This window comes from Arvicanthis niloticus, chromosome 26, assembly GCF_011762505.2.
Source record: "Arvicanthis niloticus isolate mArvNil1 chromosome 26, mArvNil1.pat.X, whole genome shotgun sequence".
In the NCBI taxonomy this organism is placed as follows: domain Eukaryota; kingdom Metazoa; phylum Chordata; class Mammalia; order Rodentia; family Muridae; genus Arvicanthis; species Arvicanthis niloticus.
This window is the reverse complement of record NC_133434.1, coordinates 23,991,343-24,012,051: the sequence shown is the minus strand read 5'-3', so window position 1 is coordinate 24,012,051 and position 20,709 is coordinate 23,991,343. Positions and strand designations below refer to the sequence as shown.

Sequence of the window (20,709 nt, the reverse complement as noted above, 5' to 3'; positions counted from 1 at the left end):
AACCTTCAAAGCCCGCCCCCAGTGATGTTCTTCCTCTTTCAAGGCTGCATCTCCTACAGGTTCAGTAACCTCCACAGACAGCACCACCAGCTGGGGACCAAGTGTTCAAACTCATGAGCTATGTATGAAGGGCTATGTATGCTGATCTAAGCTAGAGTCTTCTGGGGAAAGTGAACCTTAATTGGGACAGTGCCTCCATCAGATTAACCTGTAGGCAAGTCTTTGAGGACATTTTCTTGGTTAATGACTGGTGTGGGAGGGGTCAGAAAAGCACAGGGGAAGGCAGGAAGCAGAAAGGGCAGGAGGATTGGAAGAGTATAATGAGATACATTCGGAAGACGCCATGACAAAAACCCATTAGTTTGTATGTTAACTTTAAAAATTAGTTTTTTAAACAAACAAACAACAACAACAAAAAAAAAAAAAGCAGGAGATGTGAAACACTCCCTCCTCCCTACTTCTGCCCAGTAGGAACAGAATGGCCACGACAGCAGTTTTAGTTCAGTTATTCGTGAGGACATAAAGGAGAGAAAGTTAGAGCAGGGGCTAGAGAGCCCTCAGCGGTTCAGAGCACACCGGCTGTTCTTGTGGAGGACCCAGGTTTGGTTCCCAGCACCCACATGGCAGCTCACAGCCATTTGTCACTTCACTTCCAGGGAACCATTTTTTTCTGGCCTCTGTGGGTACCAGGCAAGCATGTGAGATACTAACATTTATGCAGGCAAGCACTCATACACAGAAAATAAATATATATATTTTTTAAGAAATCAGTTAGAGACATACCAGGGTGTGGGTGTTGTCATTCTTTCTTAAAACAAAGAACATGGGGTTGCCATTTTTTATTATAAAACTGTGCTTTATTTTTTTTTTTTTAAAAAGAGTATATAATAAAACCACAGGATAAAATTCTAGACATAGGTTCTTACTTAATATGGCATTGTGGAAAACATAAATACGTTTCTTTTTCCTTCTTATAGTCCCCCTCTGTGCATTTATTCTTTTACCATGTTGACATTTGTATTTTACAACTTGATTTATAGCCATAATTAAAAACCAATTTGGACATTATAAAATGGTATAAAGCAGAAGTAAAAATCCTCTCTCTGTACTCTTCCCACCACTGTCGGGCCATCCTTCCACGCGACCCTTTCTTTTAGGAAATGTCTTCACATTGTCTTGTGCCTTTAGTCATGGAAAGCTTTCATTGCTGTGTAATTAAACTGCGTTCTTCTCATCAATGGTGGTCCTCAGTTCCTCAACTCGTCAGTAGCTATGGAGACAATGCGCTCACAATTGATGGGTGACGGACAGCCACTCAGTGTTTGAAGTCACAACATTGTTGACAGTTTATTCAAATGCACAGACCTCTATCTTTATATCCTTACATCCCTCTTTTCAAAAGTCATATAAAACCTTTTTTTCTGTTGAAATTAAAATATGATTATATCATTGTCCCCCTTTCTCCCTCCAACCTCTTTCTGGTGGCTTCTCTTTACTCCCCTGAAGCCAGATATACTTTAATAAAAATTTCAGTATTAAAAGTGGCTAATCTACTACATGGACAATAGGTAAGTCGGAAAGAAAGGAACCAGCTTAATCCAGCTTGTTTCCCGAAGATATGTTCAAGTTAATGAACCATAAAGCCATATAAAACTCATTTCAAGAAATCTAGACAACTCCACTTGATAAATTTCTTAATAGACTTGTTACAGTTTGGATATAAAATGTCCCCTGCAGGTTCATGTGGAGAATCTGTCTCCAGTGCAGTGCTCCAAGGTAGGACTGTTCAAAGTGAGAATCGTGGGGGATCGGACAAGTCAATAGAAACTGCCCAGTTTGTCTCAACTTGTTTTTAGCTGCTAGGACTATTCAGCCTCAGACGACATCGATTTAAAACTCTAACAAACTACCATTTGCTTTCTGAACCTGTGGTTAAAGAGGTAGAAGCGAGGGAAGCAGCCTTTTTTCTCACGTCCATATGGGATATTTGTCCTGTTGATACATTTCTGTGATCTAGTTAGAGATACAAATTCTTGTGTTCTTATTGGTTTTCAGGAGAACAGATATGAGCAAATGACTATTTCTGTTCAGAGAGTGCCTTTACTCTGGGAGTGTGGGTAGCTCTTGTTTTAGAGAGCATTCTGTCAGGAACTGCATCTTGGATTGATGCTGTTCTGGAGAATCAGAAATGAATTTATGGTATGAGACTTCGATCTTGTCCTAAAAGGTAGAGGCAAGTTTCAAGCCTTTATCTTAAGAGCTTCACTACGCTGCTTATCAACCTGCTGAACCAGGAGGGTCTGAGAACCTGCCTCTGTCATTGGGTTCTTAGTGAACCCCAGGATACGGGGGCTTCCTGAAGCTGGCTGTAACAACTTTCAAGGATTCTCAGAAGGACAAACAAAATGAAAGATCTCACTTGGATAGCTGTTATTTTTATATTCCCAGTACATAAATGGCCACAGGATGCCACCATCTATATCTGTAGCTGTGCTGTCTTTACTAGGGGTACAGGCCAGATTGTGAGTTGCCACACACACTTAATTCTCCTTAATTCTGTCTTAAGTCCTGGCAAAAACTTAGCTGACAAGATGTGGTGTGTTCCTCCACAGCCTCCATGCCACCTTAAATAGCAGTGGCTTGTTCCTTAGTTAACCTCATCAGATCTTCTAAAAGGAGGCCGCCGTCATCAAGCATCAGGGACCAGCTTACACAAGGAGAAGCGACACAACGAGGAGAAATTCAAACCTCCTCAAACACTTTCATAATTGGATGTAAAAGTAATTGAAAGTGACTTTTTATCTTTGATAAAGATAGAAACAAGCCAGTGCATGTGACTGTGCCCTCCACAGACCCCCCAGTGACTTATGACTCTCTTTATCCACTAGGGGGCTCAAGCAAGCAGTTCCAAAGGTATTTGGTAACACTGAATGAAACTCATGATTCTGACTTAGTCTCTTGAGTGTGGGATTAAATACTTAGCATTTCTCTACATTTCTTTTTTTGTTCTGGCTTTTTGATAAGATCCAACTGGGTAGTCTGGGCTGGCCTGGAAGTCACCACAAATCTCAGGTAGGCTTTGCAGTGTTGAAATCCTCTTGCCTCTGCTTCCACTGTGCCAGGATTGCAGTGTAAGCAAAAGTCACCGGCCTGGTTTCCCTGTTTCTTTACAGCCTAGCATCTTTCACAAGTCTTAAAGACGCAGCTGGCATACAAAGAGTGTGAAGCGGGGTCTCCTTAAAGCTCTTCCCTCTCAGGCCTCCTCCTGTGGCACTGGCAAATGGATGTGCCATCATCCGGCTGGGGAACAAGTTCCATCCCGTCACGGATCGTGGGCTTGCTGGCCTGGCGCTCAGCATATTTCTGAAATATGTTTGGAAGGAGCAGAAAATGTAGTTTATGTTTCATTCTAGTCAATCTCCCGCACACCTCCACCTTCAATCATGACGTTTTGAACTCAAACCAAAGATCTGGCTCATTTTAATTCCATACTTATATTTTGACTTTATTTACTATAAACGCTAGTTCAATATCTCAGAGTCTGTCATAGAATCCTAATCTACACTTCTGTGTAAGTGGGACGACTCTAGAAAACATAGATGCCTGCCCCCACTTGAAACAAGCCGAGTCAGTGTGCATCCTCCATTCCACTGAAAAACATTTATAATATAGAATATATAGTTGAATTTTCGTATCAGCAAGCCAAGATGATGAATATCTCCAGATAGAGTGCACAGATAGGCTTTTCCATCTACCCTGTAGGCCTGGAGTCACAGGCATGGCAAGATGCACATGCAATGTTCCTCTACCCTGGCCAGAAATACCCCTGTGTGCCAAGTCTTTCACTCTATTCATTCTGTGTCCGCTTGGTTATATAGTCCTAGTATTGAGCTAATGCCGACAAAACAACACTATAGCCAAGTGAGCCAAGCTAAGATGTTAGCGGTAGAAACTCCTACCATTAAAATTAAAGCTAGGGCTGGTAAGATGGCATAATGGGTAAAGCTGCCTGCCACCCACCCTCAAGACCCTGGTTAAATCCCTGGGACCCACAAGGTGGAAGGAGAGAACCAACTTCTGTAAAGCATCCTCTGACCTCCACAGGCACTATGCTCTCCATTCCCTGCCGAGCTCACACAACAAATAAATACAATGTAATTAAAGTTTTAAAAAAAATTATTAAAACTAGATTAGTAGAGAGGATGGAACCCATCTAAGGATGGCAAGAGGGGCATGTTCGGGGCGGGGGTGAGGCAACTTGCTACAGATAAGGAATTTCTCTATGGATCAACCAGCAGGGGGGAATGCACTCGGACAACCAGCAGGGGGCACACTCAGACAAGATGGGAGGAACCTCATGCCCTCTGAACTTCCTAAATTTTTTCATAATACAGAACAGACATTAACAAGTTCCCAGCATTCAGGAAGCAGAGGCAGGAGGATATTTGTGAATTCGAGGCCAGCCTGGTTTATAGACCGAGTTCGAGGACAGCCAGGGCTACAGAAAAAACTCTGGGGTGGGGGATGAGGAGATACATAGTAGTATGGAGGCGGCTGGAGGCGGTGGTACACTCCCTTAATTCCAGCACTTGGAAAGCAGAGGTAGGTGGATCTCAAGGCTGAGTTTAAGGCTAGCCTGGTCTACAGAGTTAGTTTTAGGACAGCCAAGGCCAGACCTCACCACCACTGGTTCGTTCCCCCCACCCCCACCCCCACCCCCACCCCCACCCCCCGCAAGCTGCCACTGATCCTCCCGTAAGCATAGTACAAAGTGTCCAAGCCACACATGTGGTATACGGACACTGGACCCATCAGGATGGACAGTCTGAACTGACCTGCAGTACTTTGTAATAGTAGCAGTAAAGCCTGGGCGGCTGGAGCAGGTCCCTAGCAGTTAACTGCCCTTCTTTCGCAATCTTCTTTGCTTCTTCATCATTTTCCTAAAAGATTAAAAATGAAAATGACTGCTACAACCCACAAAGAAAGGTAGGTTCAAGTGTGGGAGGTGTGTATGAACAGATGGGCGATGTCCACCTCTATGGGCTATAACTAACACAGGAGGCCATGGGAATACAGTTAGATGTCTGGTAAAGGGAAGGGATGATGGGTGTGTGGACCTGATTCCAAGCCTCACAAGCTCTTCAGTAACTATTTTGATACTTTCTTAGCTATCTATGGAGAAAGCTGGGGGTCTGTCATCTGCCTCCCCAGCATTGCCCTCTCTGCCTAAGAACAGAATGAATCTATTTTCATGTTAAATGTTAAAATGTCTTTTAAAAGTCAGGCTGCAAATCTCTGTGAGTTCAAGGCCAGCCTAGTCTACAGAGCAAATTCTAGAACAACCAGGGCTACACACAGATACTGTCTTGAAAAACCAAGCCACCACCACCACCAGCTAAGATTCTGGGCTGGGGAGAAGGCCTGGCAGTTAAGTGTGAGCACTGCCCTTACAGAGGACCGGCATCCACCTTACTGCTTCTCAGCTCCAGCTCCAGGGGATCTGAGGCTTCTGGTCTTTGAGGGCATCTTTGCTCAAGTGCACAGACACCTACACTGACACAGTGTAAAATTAAAAATAAAAATGTGTTTTTCGTAAAGCTTCTTTTAAATACACAGTCAATGACAGGAAGTTCTGTTAAAGAGCAGTAGCCACAGAGGACTATAACGCTGTAATAAAAAAGTTACTCGCTCCTTCATTCTCACAGGGTATAGAGCCAGGAATAGCTAACACTCCTAATTATACTCAGGGAAAATGCTTATTTTGTGCACACAACTGATAGGAAAAGCCATTTACTAGCAATTGTGGATCTTAGGAAAAGCCAGAACAATGACTCTGAACCATTATGTCCACAAATAGATATTACTTTTCAAAAGTTAAATTGTGGACAAAATATGGAAGGATACATTTTATAGTTTCATAATAAATTCAATAGTTTTTAATATTATTCCTCAAAAAAAAAAAAAAAAAAAAAAAAAAGGAATCTCTGTTTTATAGGGAACTTCTTGGGATGCTCTGGCTTGTGCTGGGGAAGGACCTGAGGGTTGTTTTGTTTTTTTCCTGAATGGAAGAGTATCACAGTTACCTGGAAAGTTCTCTTGATATATAAGGCCTTTCAACTCTGGCCTTTTTGATCTGTAATTTGCATTCTGCGTGTTTTTGTTTTGCATAGATGAGTGCAAATAGGGACTCACTTAGAAAAGCTGTATTACATCCAACACTAAACTTAAAGTCTAACCTTCAACAATGTTGACAGAGGCTATACAAAGTGATTCTGATGTCTTTCTCTTTTATATGTGTACATGTGTGTATGTACATGTGGGTTTGTGTATGAGTACAGAAACAGAAGTCAGAAGAGGCCCTCCAACTCCCTAAAGCTGGAGTTACAGGCCATTGTGAGCTTTCAATGTGAGTGTTGGAAGCCAAACTAAGGTCCTTCAGAAAAGCAGCAAGTGTTCTTAACCACCCAGCCATCTCGACAACCCTGGTGTCTGTTTTTCTGCCGTTTAAAGGGAACACATTCTGTTCAGAAAAATCATAGTTCCTTTGATTTGCTTTGATTATGATGTGCTAGGTCCTGATGGAACAGCTTCCCATATTAATAACTTTGATTGATATTGTCCAAGAAAATAACAATTGCATGGAACATACCTTGGCCCATTTCACTTTCTCTAGTAAATCACTGAGGTTTCTTTGAATGGGAACATAGTGTTTCCACGGCCTTAGTCCCACATAGAAGTGTTCGTAATACGGTGAGTCCTGCTTCAGGACCAGGCTGTCGCCCAGCATAAGGTATGGATACCTGTACGCAGCCACAGTTCCATCCACGTTCACTTGGTACTTGTACTAGAAGATTAAAACCAAAGAACCTCATGAAGCCATTTGTTTTACTTTTGTTTCTCACTAGTATTTTAAAATTAAATACAGGGGGATTCTTTTCCGCTTTCTCACATCTGTGTTTGTATTTCATTTATCTTTTATTTTTTTCTTTGTATAAAAAATGATAGCCAGCCTTTAACAGCTCCCTCATAGGAAATTTTAGGACAGGAGCGTGTGCTGTTTCAATTATATCTGTGAAGCAGACAGTCTAGACTTCTGTAACCAGAAGGTAAAACAGGTGTTAAAACTCTTGTCAAAGTTCTAAATTTAAATATACTGAAGTCAAAGTAATTACCAATTTTCATGTATAAACTATTTTATTTGTTTCATACCATAAATCCACAATATAGAAAGACATTCTCTCTATTTTACAGTTTAAAAAGAGTTTATGTATAATAGAGTTCACATCTTAACCAGCTTGTAAACTGTATGTAAGATGAGGTGAGTGGAGAATAACCCACGTTTAATCCACAGAATACACACACACACACACATACACACACAGAGAGAGAGAGAGAGAGACAGAGAGAGAGACAGAGAGAGAGACAGAGAGACAGAGAGAAATAATTGTACTAAAAATAGTTGACTGAAACCTGGAGACACAGCTACTTTGTTGGCATGTATTGGACTAACATTTCGAAAGCACTTATCAAAGGCTTGAAATCCAATTTAATTATAATATGAAGCTGTAATTTTTTTATAAGTGAGAAAACTGGTATACAGAGAAATTTATAAACCTATATTCTGAATGCAATTCACTGTTCTTTTCACCATAACCCCCCACCCCCAGATGAAGATGGTCTATTTCCAAATATAGTGACCCCCCTCCTCCCTTCCTTCCATTTGCCTTCTCTTTCTTTTTCAATGCTGGAGATCAAAACTATGCTTCATATATGCAGCAGAAGCCCTCTACTGGGCTACCCCCTAACTTCTTATTAATTTATTATTTATTCTTATTAACTTCTTATTTAATTTCTTAAATATTCAATATCATGTGTTTCCCAGCCAGTTAGCTGTGGGGCTCATAATAACACTCTAAAGGAATGAGGATCACATACACATGTGTGTGCATGTGTGCACCATACATACATGCAGACATCACACATATACAAATTCATATACACATACATACAGAAATCAATACCAAAAGAAAGCAAAGGAGTATGGCAGGCCTAACGGAACATGGTATCACAGGACACTGACATGGAAGAAAGACTGTAGGCAGGACCTGAACTCCAGCTCCTCTTATGCACATACAGAAATGAATACTCTTTGTTTACCAAAGATACTTGAAATCATTTCATGTAAAAGACACTTATCTTCCCAGCTTATTAAATCAAAGGAGAAAAGCCACAATAAACACATCCAAACTTCAATGATAACTCTTATATGAAGCATTAAACATAGTTCTTCGTTATTTGGTAAACAAAATTAACAGAGAAAAAACTGTCTGAGTTCTATGATTCTGTCAGTCTGACAGTAAAGTCTTAAAAGTAAAATTAGCTCCCAAATTGAGGCAACCTGCTTGAAGCACCTGTTTGGTAGATTTTGGACACAGTGCATCACTTTATAGCCATAGGACACAGTGTATCACTTCATAGCCATAGGAAGACTCATACCTTAAAGAAATCAAAGAAACCCATCAACTTGGCTTTTCCAAGCTCTTTTTCTTTCTCTTGGAAAAAGAAATATCCTGTAATTCCTGCATCTAGCAGCTGTGGATTTTCTTTGGCCAGAAGTACCAACTGCAGCCTCTCCTCCCGGCTATCTCTACCTCGGAAGAAAGCTTTCTCTGTTTTATTGATCCAGGAAGGCCCTAGAAGTTTGAGGCCATAAAAAATTATGATTAAGAATCTGAAACTGTAAGACAGTATAGTATTGTCATTTAAAATGTCGACGCTCTTCGATAACTCACTTTGTCACATAGATGCTGTTCCCAACATACCTAGGACTGAGTCTCATTTTGCCAGAGGTACTTTCTGAGACCGTCCTTCTGCCTGCTCCAGCCCCTCTCACTTACCAGCAAGGACAGCTCACACAGGCTCTGCTCTTTACTGCTGTACAACACTAGGAAGTAGTCATCACACTATCAGACCAAGCTCCAGGCAAACAGAGGTTCTGTGGTTAGTCCCACTCCCAGGCCATACCTTCTTCCATCTGTTACGTCTCACAAAGCACACATGAGCAAGGCTTTTGTTCTTATGAGCTCACCAGAAAACTGCATAACTCAGTAATCCCAGATTTTTAGTCTGTATTTTCCCCTTATTTTTATTTTATGTGTATCTCATGGACGCCTGTCTGAGCACTGTGCACACAAAGTTCCCATAGAGGCCAGAGGCCAGATCCAGATCCCGTGGGACTGGAGTTAACACACATTTGTGGGTGACCATGTGAGTGCTGGGAATCGAACCTGGGTCCTTGTGAAGAGCAGCCAGTGCTCTTAACCACCTGACCATCTCTTCAGATCAACTACTCATAATTTCAAATACAGGGAAGACATTTTTCTTTGACATTATTAAATGCAATCATATAGCTCACAACGCTCACATAGGCACATGGGGAGTTTGAGCTAGGATCTTCCTGTCTATCCCAGTCTGATCTGCTGCTTGTTATGTAGCCCAGACGGGTCTCAAACTAGTAACAATCCTCCTGCCTCAGGCTTCCAAGTACTAGGATTATAGGCACGAGCAACCATGCCAGTTAGATCTTCTCCTTTATAGAAGGAAAATGTCTTAGAAAAATTAATTCCAATCTCTGACAAAATGTCTTACTACCCTAACGAATGATGTTGTTGGTTAAATACTTGTTAGCGCCTCAGAGATATAAGACAGAAATCAGAGGGATCCAATCTTCTCAGCCTACTTTTCAGAAATTCACTGTCATTAAACTAAAAGTAGGCTGACTTTTATTTCCTATTATCTTCATCTTATTTTTATCATCTTTTTTTACCTTTGGGTACTTTGCCCGAATCTCTGCTCTTGTCCCTCGAATGACATTAAAGAGACAAGGAGGCTAAAAAGGACAAAGCAAAGTGTGGTGCCCCCAGTCCTGAACATTTTCTTTCAGCCCCAGGATGCTTTTCCCTGCTTTGCCTTGCTGGGAATGGACCCTGGGTCCTTACACGTTAGGCAAGCATTTTTCTTGGTTGGAAGTTAGAATGGTTAAGCAAATACATTTATTCTTTCTGAACATTCCCTTCACCTTGTAAGATTTTTCCCTAGAGAATTAACCTCAACTTACCTGTGTTTCCCTGAACAGACAGGAGATCATTTGTGACACCCCTCATTGCTTCGAGTGTAGAGTGGGTGACATCATACGTTGGAAGGATGATGTCTCTTGAGTCTAAGGAACCACACCAGGAAATGATAGGTATAGGGCCGGGGGTGTCATTGACTTTTCGGTGCTCCAAGGGCCAATCTCCAAGGTTAATATAAAATTCTAAATCTGGGAGGTTGACCTACAAAAACAAAATCATAAAGGTTAGTGGCTGGGAGACACCAAATGCCTCAGTCTCTTGACAGAGTGTGTGCGTGTGTGTGCATGTGTGTATATGCATGTGCATGCGTGTGTGTGCATGTACACACACACACACGTATTGTTGAAGGACAGGAGTCAGTCTTCAGTGGTTTTTCTCAAGCACCATCTACCTTGTTTTTTGAGACATGGTCTCTCTCTGGCCTGGACCTTTCTGAGGAGATTCAGCTCTGAGCTTTAGGGGTCCACCTGTCTCTGCTTCCTCAGCACTGGGATTACAAGTACATGCTACCAAGACTGGCCTTTTTCACGTGGGGTCTGAGGGTTGGGCTCAAGTCCTAATGTTTACAGAGCAAGCACTGGGAAGTACTTCTGATCTAGGCGACCCTTGAAAACAGTGGGTAAGAGAGAAGACAGACTCCTGGTCACTGTTAGAAGGTTCTAAGTGAAAGTAGTACATGACAAACTCACTTAACTGGAAGTTGGCTACCTGTCTCCAGAGGTGGCATTTAAAATGTAATGTTACAGAAGTGGGCATCTAGAGAAAAGGGTGAGTGTGTGGGCTTTGGGAGGCCTCACTGGCTACCTATGCAATAGTCTGCAGTCAAACCTAAGCCTTGGCCCTCCTTCCCACACTCTCTTCCAGCTCGGCCTCTAGAGTCCTCTACCTGTGTCCTTAGCCACGGCTGGAACTCACTCAGGTGAGGTCCTTGCCACACCAGTCTCCTTACTAGGCATTCCGACTCCCCCTCCCCCAACACAAGCCGATTTTCTATATAGCTGCCCAAATCTCTACACCCCACATGAAGGTCATGACTGAGCTCTCCAGAACCTTTAGACTCTGCAACAAGACCTGTGCTCTGTCCTGGCCTTCCGCCTCACTCTCATATTCTAGCCTATATTGAAGTCTCATGAACATCAGTGCTGAGATTCCACCCTAACTTAAATCTTACAGCAAACAGCCATCTTCAAAGGTAGGAGACTTATGCATTCTGTGACACATTTCTAAGCCCTGACATCTATTCTCATCAGTCTTTATAGTTCTAAGTACATAACTGTTGCAACAACAAAATGATACTATTTCTGGAAGGAATTCATTTCTTTTTATACCTTTCTTGCAAGTGAAAGCAAAATTTCATCAGAGAACATCTTGAAGTCTGTGTATTTCCCCAGAGATCTCCGGTAGATGTGGTTACTGAGAATTGTGTAATGAACAACAGCACCCCGCTCGTCCCCAAATCTTTTGGGGACCTCCTTCAACATCTGCTGGAGATTAATGCTGGGAAAGGAAATAAAATCCTGCTCGATCTGTGGTTCATTGGCTGGACAAGACAGAGTTTTCTGCCAAACCTGAGGGTCGTCTTCTGGGCAGTCACAGTACTCATGGTACACGGGTCCTGGGGAGGGGACACACACACAACGTCACCCTGAGTTAACAAACGCCATGGCGTAAGAAGAGAGCACTGGATGACAGCTTGGCAGATCTGAAAACTACTGACAGAGACAAATCTATCTTAGACCAATTAGTAGTAGAGTGATTCTGTCAGAGCCCCACCTCTGCTCCTGTCAAGCCACCTTGAACAGACTACAGAGCATATGCTCCCTTCCAAACTAGCATACTTCAGTCACGTGGATGATACCTTCACTTCTATAGTGAGGTATACGTAATAAATATAAAATGACTTCATTTTAGCTCAGAAAGGGAGAGTTTCTGCTAGTTTCTTGATTTTCAGACAGACATACAAATGTAAAAACAGTAAGTTTTTAAGAAAATGGAGGACTTTTCTCTCAAAGTTCCTAAAGCCTCCTCAGTCAACACATCTCAGAGGAAAGAGTAACCCAAAAGGGTCTATCAATGTAACCCTAAGTGGAGAGCTGAACAGAGAGGACTCTTCTGAAGACATATTTAGAAAACAACATGTACAAATCTAACATAATTTCAGGACATATCCATATTTACTTGAATATGTTTTCGTGATGGTTTATTTGTGATCTTTGGAAACAAAGTCTCATATAGCCCAGGCTGGTCTTAAACTACCACAGAGATCCTCCTGTCTCTACCTCCCCAGTGCTGAGATGACTAATATTAGGCCCCATTTTGTTGGAGTTTTCTACTTCAGACCGAGACCATGAAGAGGCACTGACTTATTCTTTCACTTCAAACTGGTGAACAAAACCTGTCATATGGACTCAGTTTCTAGACTATGGACATGAGGCAGGGAAGCACAGTGGATCTTGGAGATGATACTAGCAAGGGAAAGCTCATAGTTCACACAACTTGCTGCTCAATGTAGCTCAGGAAGATAGCGTGTGTGGAGCTGAGCAGTCTTACTGAGTTGAGGAAGAGCTGAGAATGCCGGAGAACCAGGCAGCTGAGCCTGGGAACAGAGTATGTGAAGAGTGAGAATTAAACACAGGAAAGCCTAGAAGGATTCAGGACTCTGGGATTGTGTGTCTAGCCCAGCCTGTAATCGGGTCATCTGTGAGTGGAATCCACCCAGTGCAGGGAAGAACCATCAGAACAACAGTGGATGGCCAGTGCATAGCGCTCTGGCAGGGCTGGGCCAAGTGCCTGTGTCAGCCAGGCTGGAAAGCCTCCTCATTCTTGGGACTTGGGGAGTGTGCACCTCAGTTGTTGAGAGTAATTAGACACAGGTTAAACGTGACTCATTTTCATCTAACAAACTGTAAAAATATAACTGAAAAAGATCAAATTATGTCCAGTTAACTCTGCTACATCCCAGAGATAAAGCTTAGGAAAACTAAAAATGGTACCAAGAGACTCTGGCATTTGCAGGATAAAAGAAGAACAAATTTAAAGATGCAGACAGCAGTGGGAACTACACAAAATGAAACAGAAAAAGATTTTTCAAGAGATTTGTTTGTTTTATGTGTGTTTTGTCTACATATATGTATGTATGCATATATGTGCATGTCACATGTACACATCTGATTAGAAAAGGACATTAGATCCCCTGGAACTGGAGTTACAGAAAATTGTGAGCTACTATGTGGGTGCTGGGAACTGAACCCAGGTCCTCTGCAATAGCAGCAAGTGCTCTCCAAACCCAGAAAATGATAATTTTCTTAAACTGCCAAAAATGAAATAAAATTTGAGCTTCTGGGAGTACATGTACAATGTTCACTCTGTCACATTTGACTGCAGGGTCATTACAGCCCTTCTGAAACACATGCATCTCACACATGTATAGGGTCAGGTGACTGGTAACACGTACCTTTTAAAATATAGGGAGACTGAGCCACATGTTCACCACCATAGAGAATCTCTATCTTGAGTCCCTCATGGACAGTCTCGTGCATCCTGTATCTCACCAAAAATGTTCCATCATTTCTGTCCAAAGGTTTAGGGACATAAATACGGACCAGCTCTTTAGGTGAAAGGGATTTTACCACTACTTTGAACTGTGTTTGACCTGTAAGCAAAGGAAATAGAAATATCGTTACCATTTCCTGATCATTATACCTCAACGATTAGACATTAAATCTTAGTACAGAAATCTTGTGGCCTGCAGTGTTCATGGTCAACCATATTCATTTCAACCTGGAAGATCCTTGCAGACAGCAATTATGTGTGGTCCATCCTCAAGTCAAGGATCTGACTTAACGTGGGACTCATGAGCCATTCAATAACAGTGGATGAAAAAATTAATTCATTGAAGAAAGTAACATTTCTCCTACTTGGTCTTTTCTCCTCTGAATAACATTCAAGCTTAGGCAGTAACAGTCCACACTCTATAAAGATGACGGCCCTGTGGTAATTCAACTTTCTACCTGTAAATACACACACGTTATTTAAGGCCACTGCAGTGTCTAGTAACCCTCATTTCTGAGAAAATCCCCTTTTTCATTAAATTTGTTCTTTGACAATTTCACACTTTACATAAAACATACTGACCAACCTCACCCTCTCCAAACCCCCTCCCACCCTTGCCTGTCCCCTCCCCTTTTGTACAAAACTCTTTTTAACACTCATGTGTATTTATTTTGTTTATGACCCACTTGGTCTAACCAGGGGTCTGTGTGACCCCTGTGTGAATTTGGAACTATCCACAAGTGCCTCAGAGGCTCAGCAGTGGGTACGTAGGAGGCACACAACTGCAGGTGACTCTCCCTCAGCAGTGGGTACGTAGGAGGTACACAACTGCAGGTGACTCGCCCTCAGCAGTGGGTACATAGGAGGCACACAACTGCAGGTGACTCGCCCTCAGCAGTGGGTACATAGGAGGCACACAACTGCAGGTGACTCTCCCTCAGCAGTGGGTACATAGGAGGTACACAACTGCAGGTGACTCTCCCTCTGCCAGAACCTAACAATAATTTGCAAGTGAGGGAGAGGGTCCCACAAGATCCTCCCCATTCTGTGATTGTTGACAGGGTCAGTCTTGTGTGGGTCTAGGTCAGTAACCATGGTTATGAGTTCATGATTACAAAGGCTAAGTCTACAGCAGTGGTTGTCAACCTGTGGGCGGTGTAAAACAACTTTTTCACAGGGGGTCACATATCAGATATCCTGCATTTCAGATCTTTGCATTTTGATTCATAACACTAGCAAAACTACAGTTAAAAAGTAGCAGGGAGCCGGGCGGTGGTGGTGCACCCAAGGTAGTTCTTGGGAGGCAGAGGCAGGTGGATTTCTAAGTTCGAGGTCAGCCTGGTCTACAAAGTGAGTTCCAGAACAGCCAGGGCTACACAGAGAAACCCTGTCCCGGGGGGAAAAAAAAAGAAAGAAAAAGAAAAAAACAAACACCAAAAGTAGCAAGGAATAAAATTTTATGGTTGGGGGTCACCACAACATGAGGAACTGTATTAAAGGGTTGCAGCATTAGGAAGGTTGAGAACCGCTGGTCTAGACATTTTGAAGCCAGTCCCTCTGTCTTCTGGCTCTTAGATACTTCCTACTTCCTCTTCTACAAAGTTCCCTGTGCTTTAGAGAGTGTGAAAATTTTCTTTTTGAACTGAATTTTCAAATGTTTTGTGTTTCTTCTTGCTGCCATCAGAAAGGCAACCAGAGAAGGAGAGATGGCTCAACAGTTAAAAGCACTAGCTACTACTCCTCCAGAGGACCCAGGTTCAAGTCCCAGCACCCACATATTTAAGTGCTTAGTTGCCTGGGCCATTGACAGCATAAAATCAATGTGAGGGTCAGTGGAAGATAACACTGCTCGGGTCTGACAGGGAAATAAGTCAGCGTAAGTCAGCTTTATAAAGGAGAAAAGGAGAAGCATGGGATTCCGAGTTGCTTACAACGGAAGGAATATGAACTCCTATTTGCCCTGATGGCCTTTGCAATGGAACAGGATCAAAGATCAGCTTATGGTTTCTTCTCCATAAATTCAGATTTAAGAAAAGTTGGCTGATGAGAAAGTAGTGACATAAAAGGTGTGTTAGACCTTACTTCAGAGATTCTGAACACTTTATTTTTTTCCATGAGACTCAGTGAGAGAGTCACAGGTGAGATGGAGACATCAGGATTTGAACTAGCAAAGGAGGGCACAAAGGCCCCCTGGCGGGCAGACGCTTAAGGTGTGCACCACCGCTGGCTTGCTAATTCTGAACACTTTCAAAACTACCAAAAGCATAAAAAAATTACTTAATCCCTTCTATTGGTTACATGTCTGTCTGTCTGTCTATCTATCTATCTATCTATCTATCTATCTATCTATCTATCTATCTATCTATCTATCTTTTAGATCATGTTTTTATTACACAGTCAAGGCTAGCCTAGACAATCCTTCTGTTCCTGCCTCCCAGATGCTTGGATTATAGGCCTGCACCATCACACTCAGCTCTCACAAGCATTTTCTACCTGTTTCTTGTAAGACTTATCAGGTAATTATTGATTCCTCCTCCCCGACTGCACAGATAAAGAAACCTACCTCAGAGACGTAACTGAGGGTCACATGTCAATACACACCACAGCCAGTGTGCAACCATAGCTTTGTAGAGTTTTAAATTGAAGAGAATCTCTGGCAATGGGAACTTGCCTGCCATGACTGAAGGGGTTCTGACCAGTGAGCATGGCTCTGGCAGGCCTTGGCTTTCTCTCCCATTGCCTCTGCCTTGTTATAAAAAAAAAAAAAAAAAAAAAAAAAAAAAACCATTGGGTTACATCCCTAAAGCTGGGCACCAAGGTCTATTCCCTTATATGGCCACTTCCTCCTCCTGAAGCTGACTACCAATGTCCAGCTATCAAAGTGTTGAAGTCCAGCAATCAAAAATCCCCTTTGGCTCACCTAGTTAACATACCCAATTAAAATAAAACACTATGGGCCATGTCTGTCTCCTCTCTATCAAGAGGCAGTCCTTTGTTCACTCCTGGAAATACCCCTGATCTTCCCCTTTTTCCTCAACCTCCATCTCCTGTCTGTCTTATTCCCTGCCCTGTGTCCCTATGGGGCAAATCCCCTTTGTGCTGAGAACTTGGTCTTGAGGGTCCTGAGCTGATACTTTTCCTTTCAATGACCACTTAGGAAGTTTATCCAAGCTCCCGGCACCTAGAGGGAAAGCACTGATCCTACATTACCAACTAGGGCATCCCATAAACCCAAAGTGTTACGCCCAAGGACTTCGTAATCATCTGAACATGTCTGACTTCCTGCCATGGATACCCCAGGGTCCACCCATGCACTGCAATTTTTTCTTACTTTTTTTCATTATAAAAACATTATGAAGTTGTGGGGCTAGGGAGATGGCTCAGTGGTTAAGAGTGCTTTCTCCTCTTCCAGAAGACACGTGTACTCAGCAACAAATATTAGGCAGCTCACTCGTGTCTAGAATTCTACAGCAGATCCAGTGCCCTTTTCTGGTCTCTATGGACACCAGCTCACAAGTGTTGTGCGCGCGCGCGCGCGCGCGTGTGTGTGTGTGTGTGTGTGTGTGCACATACACACACACATTCGTACAATCTTTGCAGAAAATTTTATTTGGGGAAAAAGAATTTTAAAATTGGGGGGTGGAGGAACCCTTACTTTCTTGCTGTAACCACAGGAGTGCGTGTCTGGGTTCTTTTCTTTATTACAGGATTGCAGAGATAATATGATACGGTTTGAATCTGAACCATGTTCCACAGGCTCACAGGTTCTTGATCCTCAACGCTCTCTGCTTTTGCACATCTGTAAGCCAGTCTAGAAACTTTCAGCTTCCAAACCCATACTCCTGAAGCTTCCCAGACTTCCCTGGGCCTATTGGCGGTTCTTCAATGTTTACACCAGGCTGCAGAAATCCAATTGTAGCAACTGTGCTCTGCCCTGATAGGCTGGTTGCTTATTATCCATGTTCTCAGTAGAGTCTAAGTTTTCTGATAGGCAGACATTGCCATCCATTTTTTACTACAGGATTACCAAATATACGTAACCTCAAAGTACGTGAAACTCCCACTTGCTCTGCGGAGGACGCTATGGATTTCTCTGCCTCTTTGCAGGCAAAACAGGACGCCAGTTGGGAGCAGCCTTAAATTTAGACACAAATTAGCAAAGCCTGACTGGCAACAACTTGAAACCGGCTGGACAAGTCCAGAGAAGCAGTCAGCTGTAGGAGGACGGCCCTGCTGGGATTCAGGACAAGCTCCTCCCTTCTCCGGTTCTACGAAGTTTCACGGATTCGCGTGGTCTGCACTGAGGGCCTAGAGCGCCAAGGGACGAGTGGGGCTGCTGAGTCAGGGGGAAGGCGCGCCCCGCAGGCCAGGAAGGGCGATCCGTATCACGTGACCGCACCGCCGCGCTCCGCGGGACCCCATAGGCGCCATTTACTCTACAGGTCCTGGGCGGGACCTGTGGCTCGGCCTTTGGAGTTAGTCACCCGGTCCTCGGTGGCATCGCCCGCCCCCGGGGGTGTCAGGGAGGAGGGAAGGGACGCCGGTGGGTGGGAAGTGGGGAGATGGCCACGCGTGGGGACAGGGACGCGCGGGGACGGCGACGGGCGCTGACCTGGCGGCGAGCTAGTGAGGTTCCGGCCGTCCGAGTCCACCGACTGCAGGAAGAAGTAGCGCACGGGCAGGACGGCGGCAGCCTGCAGCCCCGGGCCCCACGCCAGGCTCCGCGGTGCGCTCACGCGCGTCCCGGCCCCCGCCGCCACCAGCAGGGCGAGCTGCAGGGGCAGCAGCAGGGCCCGCCCGACGCGGTGCATGGTCGCCGGCTCTCAGCTCCGCTGGTCAGGGAGGAGCTGGAGCGCCGGGCCGAGGGGACACCCGGGGGCGGGCCTCTGCCTAGAGCCGCCCCGGGCCGGCCGGGCGCGCCCCCGACCCCGACTGGGACGGTGTGCACCGCGCCCAGGCCTCCGGCTCTCCAACCCTCCACTAGTTCTCTGAGTTTACCAGTTTACAGAAAGGCAGGGTTTGCTTGCTTTTAAATTGTTGCCTCTTTGGTTTTTTTTTTTTTTTTTTTTTCAATCTTATTTTATGTGTTATTGTTCCTTTTGAGAAGGAAGTCTCCTGCTGTATCTCAGACTGGGTTTGAACTGATGGCAATCCTTGCACCCTGGCCTCCTTCAGTAAAGGGAAATGAAAGGTGTGTGAGCCAAGCCACCTTGCCCTGTGGAGAAAACTGGTTGAGATGGGTGGGGTTTTCACTATTCCTGCTGCCTATATATATCTATATATATAGATATAGAACTCTATATATCTAGATACACTGGCTGATCTTTAACTCACTGCCATCCACCTGCCTCTGTATCCCAAGTACTGGGATCAAAGATGTGCACTACACCCAGCCAGAAAAAAAGGTTTGAGACGTGGCTTACAATAAGTTCAAACCAGGGTTCAAACCAGTGCCACAGTGGAACGACGAGGAATGGCTTCCCTGTGTGGAATTCCACCCGTCTTGGTTCACACACAGGCCCACCTGTTTCACTTATTTGTGCTTGGCAGCCTCTAACCATAAAGTCGCTGGAGTATGGTTCCCTTTCTGTCCCTCGTCGTTCAGTGCTTTCTGGTGTAGGGCACTTGGGCAGCAGAAGGCAGGGTCTGGGCAAGCTTCTCAGCAGAGTTGGGCATCTTTCCTTCCCTGCCCACTTTGGAAAGGTAGGGTGGATGGCCTGGGCACCCCACTCATGAGCACCAAGAGCCAGGAAGAACAGTCTCCCCACAGTCTCCGTTTGTTCACTCTTGCTAATTATTTTTTCTTATCTGCATAGCATTAAAATATTAGGAACTAACTATTCTTCCCAGGATGAGGAATCTGGAAGAACTTATACTGTAGAATGGACAGAGGGCTTCCATTTCCCCTTCCTGAAAGATCTCGGCCCAGAGCTTATCAGAACCGGGCCCCAGGCTTTAATTGGGCTCCTGAGCATCTTGAGCTTGGGCCCAGGCCACCAACCCAATTACCAATCATAGGTTAGGCTAGAGGCCAGCAGGAAGAAAGCACCGGATGCCCACGTGCACTCCACAGTGCTGGGGTCTTGGGTTAGCCTGGCTTCCACCACTGGAAGTTAGAGACAGCACTCTTCTGAAGCATCATTAGAAACTGGGAATAAGTCACTTGTAAACTACAGGGCAGCAGTGTAGCAGTGGAAATCAATGTGATTTCCACTGATTTGTTTCCTGGAGTCATTTGCATGCTTTGATGGAATGCCTGCTCCGCTCCAGTTAGCATTTATAAATAAATAAATAAATAAATAAATAAATAAATAAATAAATACCACCACTACCCACACACAAAACCTGTGTAGAACACATTTTATTCACACTCTGCCAAAAATCGAACTTAAATTTCTTTTCCCAGAGAAGTGAGCTGGGGGTTATCTGGTTCTAGGTGATAGTGGAAGATGGTCTAAGAAATTATGTAACACTTGAAATAACGCCTCCTTTGCTGGGGTGCGTGGGTGTGTGGGGGGGGGGGGGCAAGTAAAGTAATTGACTCCTAAGACTACAACCAGTCAACCAATGCACAGTAATTAGAAGGGTCATTAAGTGATTGTCCTAAGCTACAAAAAAAAAAAAAAAAAAAAAAAAAAAATCTGTGGTGATATTGGATGAGCTGGCCCCCAATTCAAGCCTGTCACCTCCTCTTTGCTATACCTGAGAACCTCCAGCAACTGATATCAGCCTAGGCACTCTAATGTCTCCAAAATGGTTGGCTACTTTGGTTGTACATGAAAGAGAAGCAAGCCACTCTTTTTGTTTTGAATTATAAGTTATCCATTTGACAACTCTCTCCCAGTAGCTGCCAGAAAGACCAGGCACATTCCCTTCCAGTATCTTCATAATTTTCCTGGAAAACTTCAAACTTAAAAAAAAAAAATCATCTTTTAAGGGTCTGGAGAGATGGCTCAGTAGTTAAGAGCACTGGCTGCTCTTCCAGAGGACCCAGGTTTCATTGCCAGCACCCACATGGCAGTTA

The 20,709-nt window shown here is 43.9% G+C and overlaps 1 protein-coding gene across 1 annotated transcript; it reads right to left on the bottom strand.

Moving 5' to 3' along the window:
* Nucleotides 1-844: 844 nt before the first annotated feature.
* Poglut3 (protein O-glucosyltransferase 3) lies at nt 845-18,635 on the bottom strand. Its single transcript, XM_076925208.1, has 8 exons — nt 18,298-18,635; nt 13,588-13,785; nt 11,462-11,748; nt 10,118-10,334; nt 8,497-8,693; nt 6,650-6,844; nt 4,836-4,940; nt 845-3,363 (listed from the first exon to the last, which is right to left on the bottom strand). The coding sequence occupies exons 1-8, from the start codon at nt 18,494-18,496 to the stop codon at nt 3,238-3,240; spliced, it is 1,524 nt and encodes a 507-aa protein (XP_076781323.1). The 5' UTR covers nt 18,497-18,635; the 3' UTR covers nt 845-3,237.
* Nucleotides 18,636-20,709: the final 2,074 nt, after the last annotated feature.

Coding starts and splice junctions, on each gene's coding strand:
- Poglut3 (XM_076925208.1), bottom strand. CDS start 18,496: ATGCACCGCGTCGGGCGGGCCCTGCTGCTGCCCCTGCAGCTCGCCCTG. Junction 11,749..13,587: donor GTCTCCCTATATTTTAAAAG/GTACGTGTTACC, acceptor TCCCCTCCCCAG/GACCCGTGTACCATGAGTAC. Junction 4,941..6,649: donor AGAAAGTGAAATGGGCCAAG/GTATGTTCCATG, acceptor TTAATCTTTTAG/GAAAATGATGAAGAAGCAAA.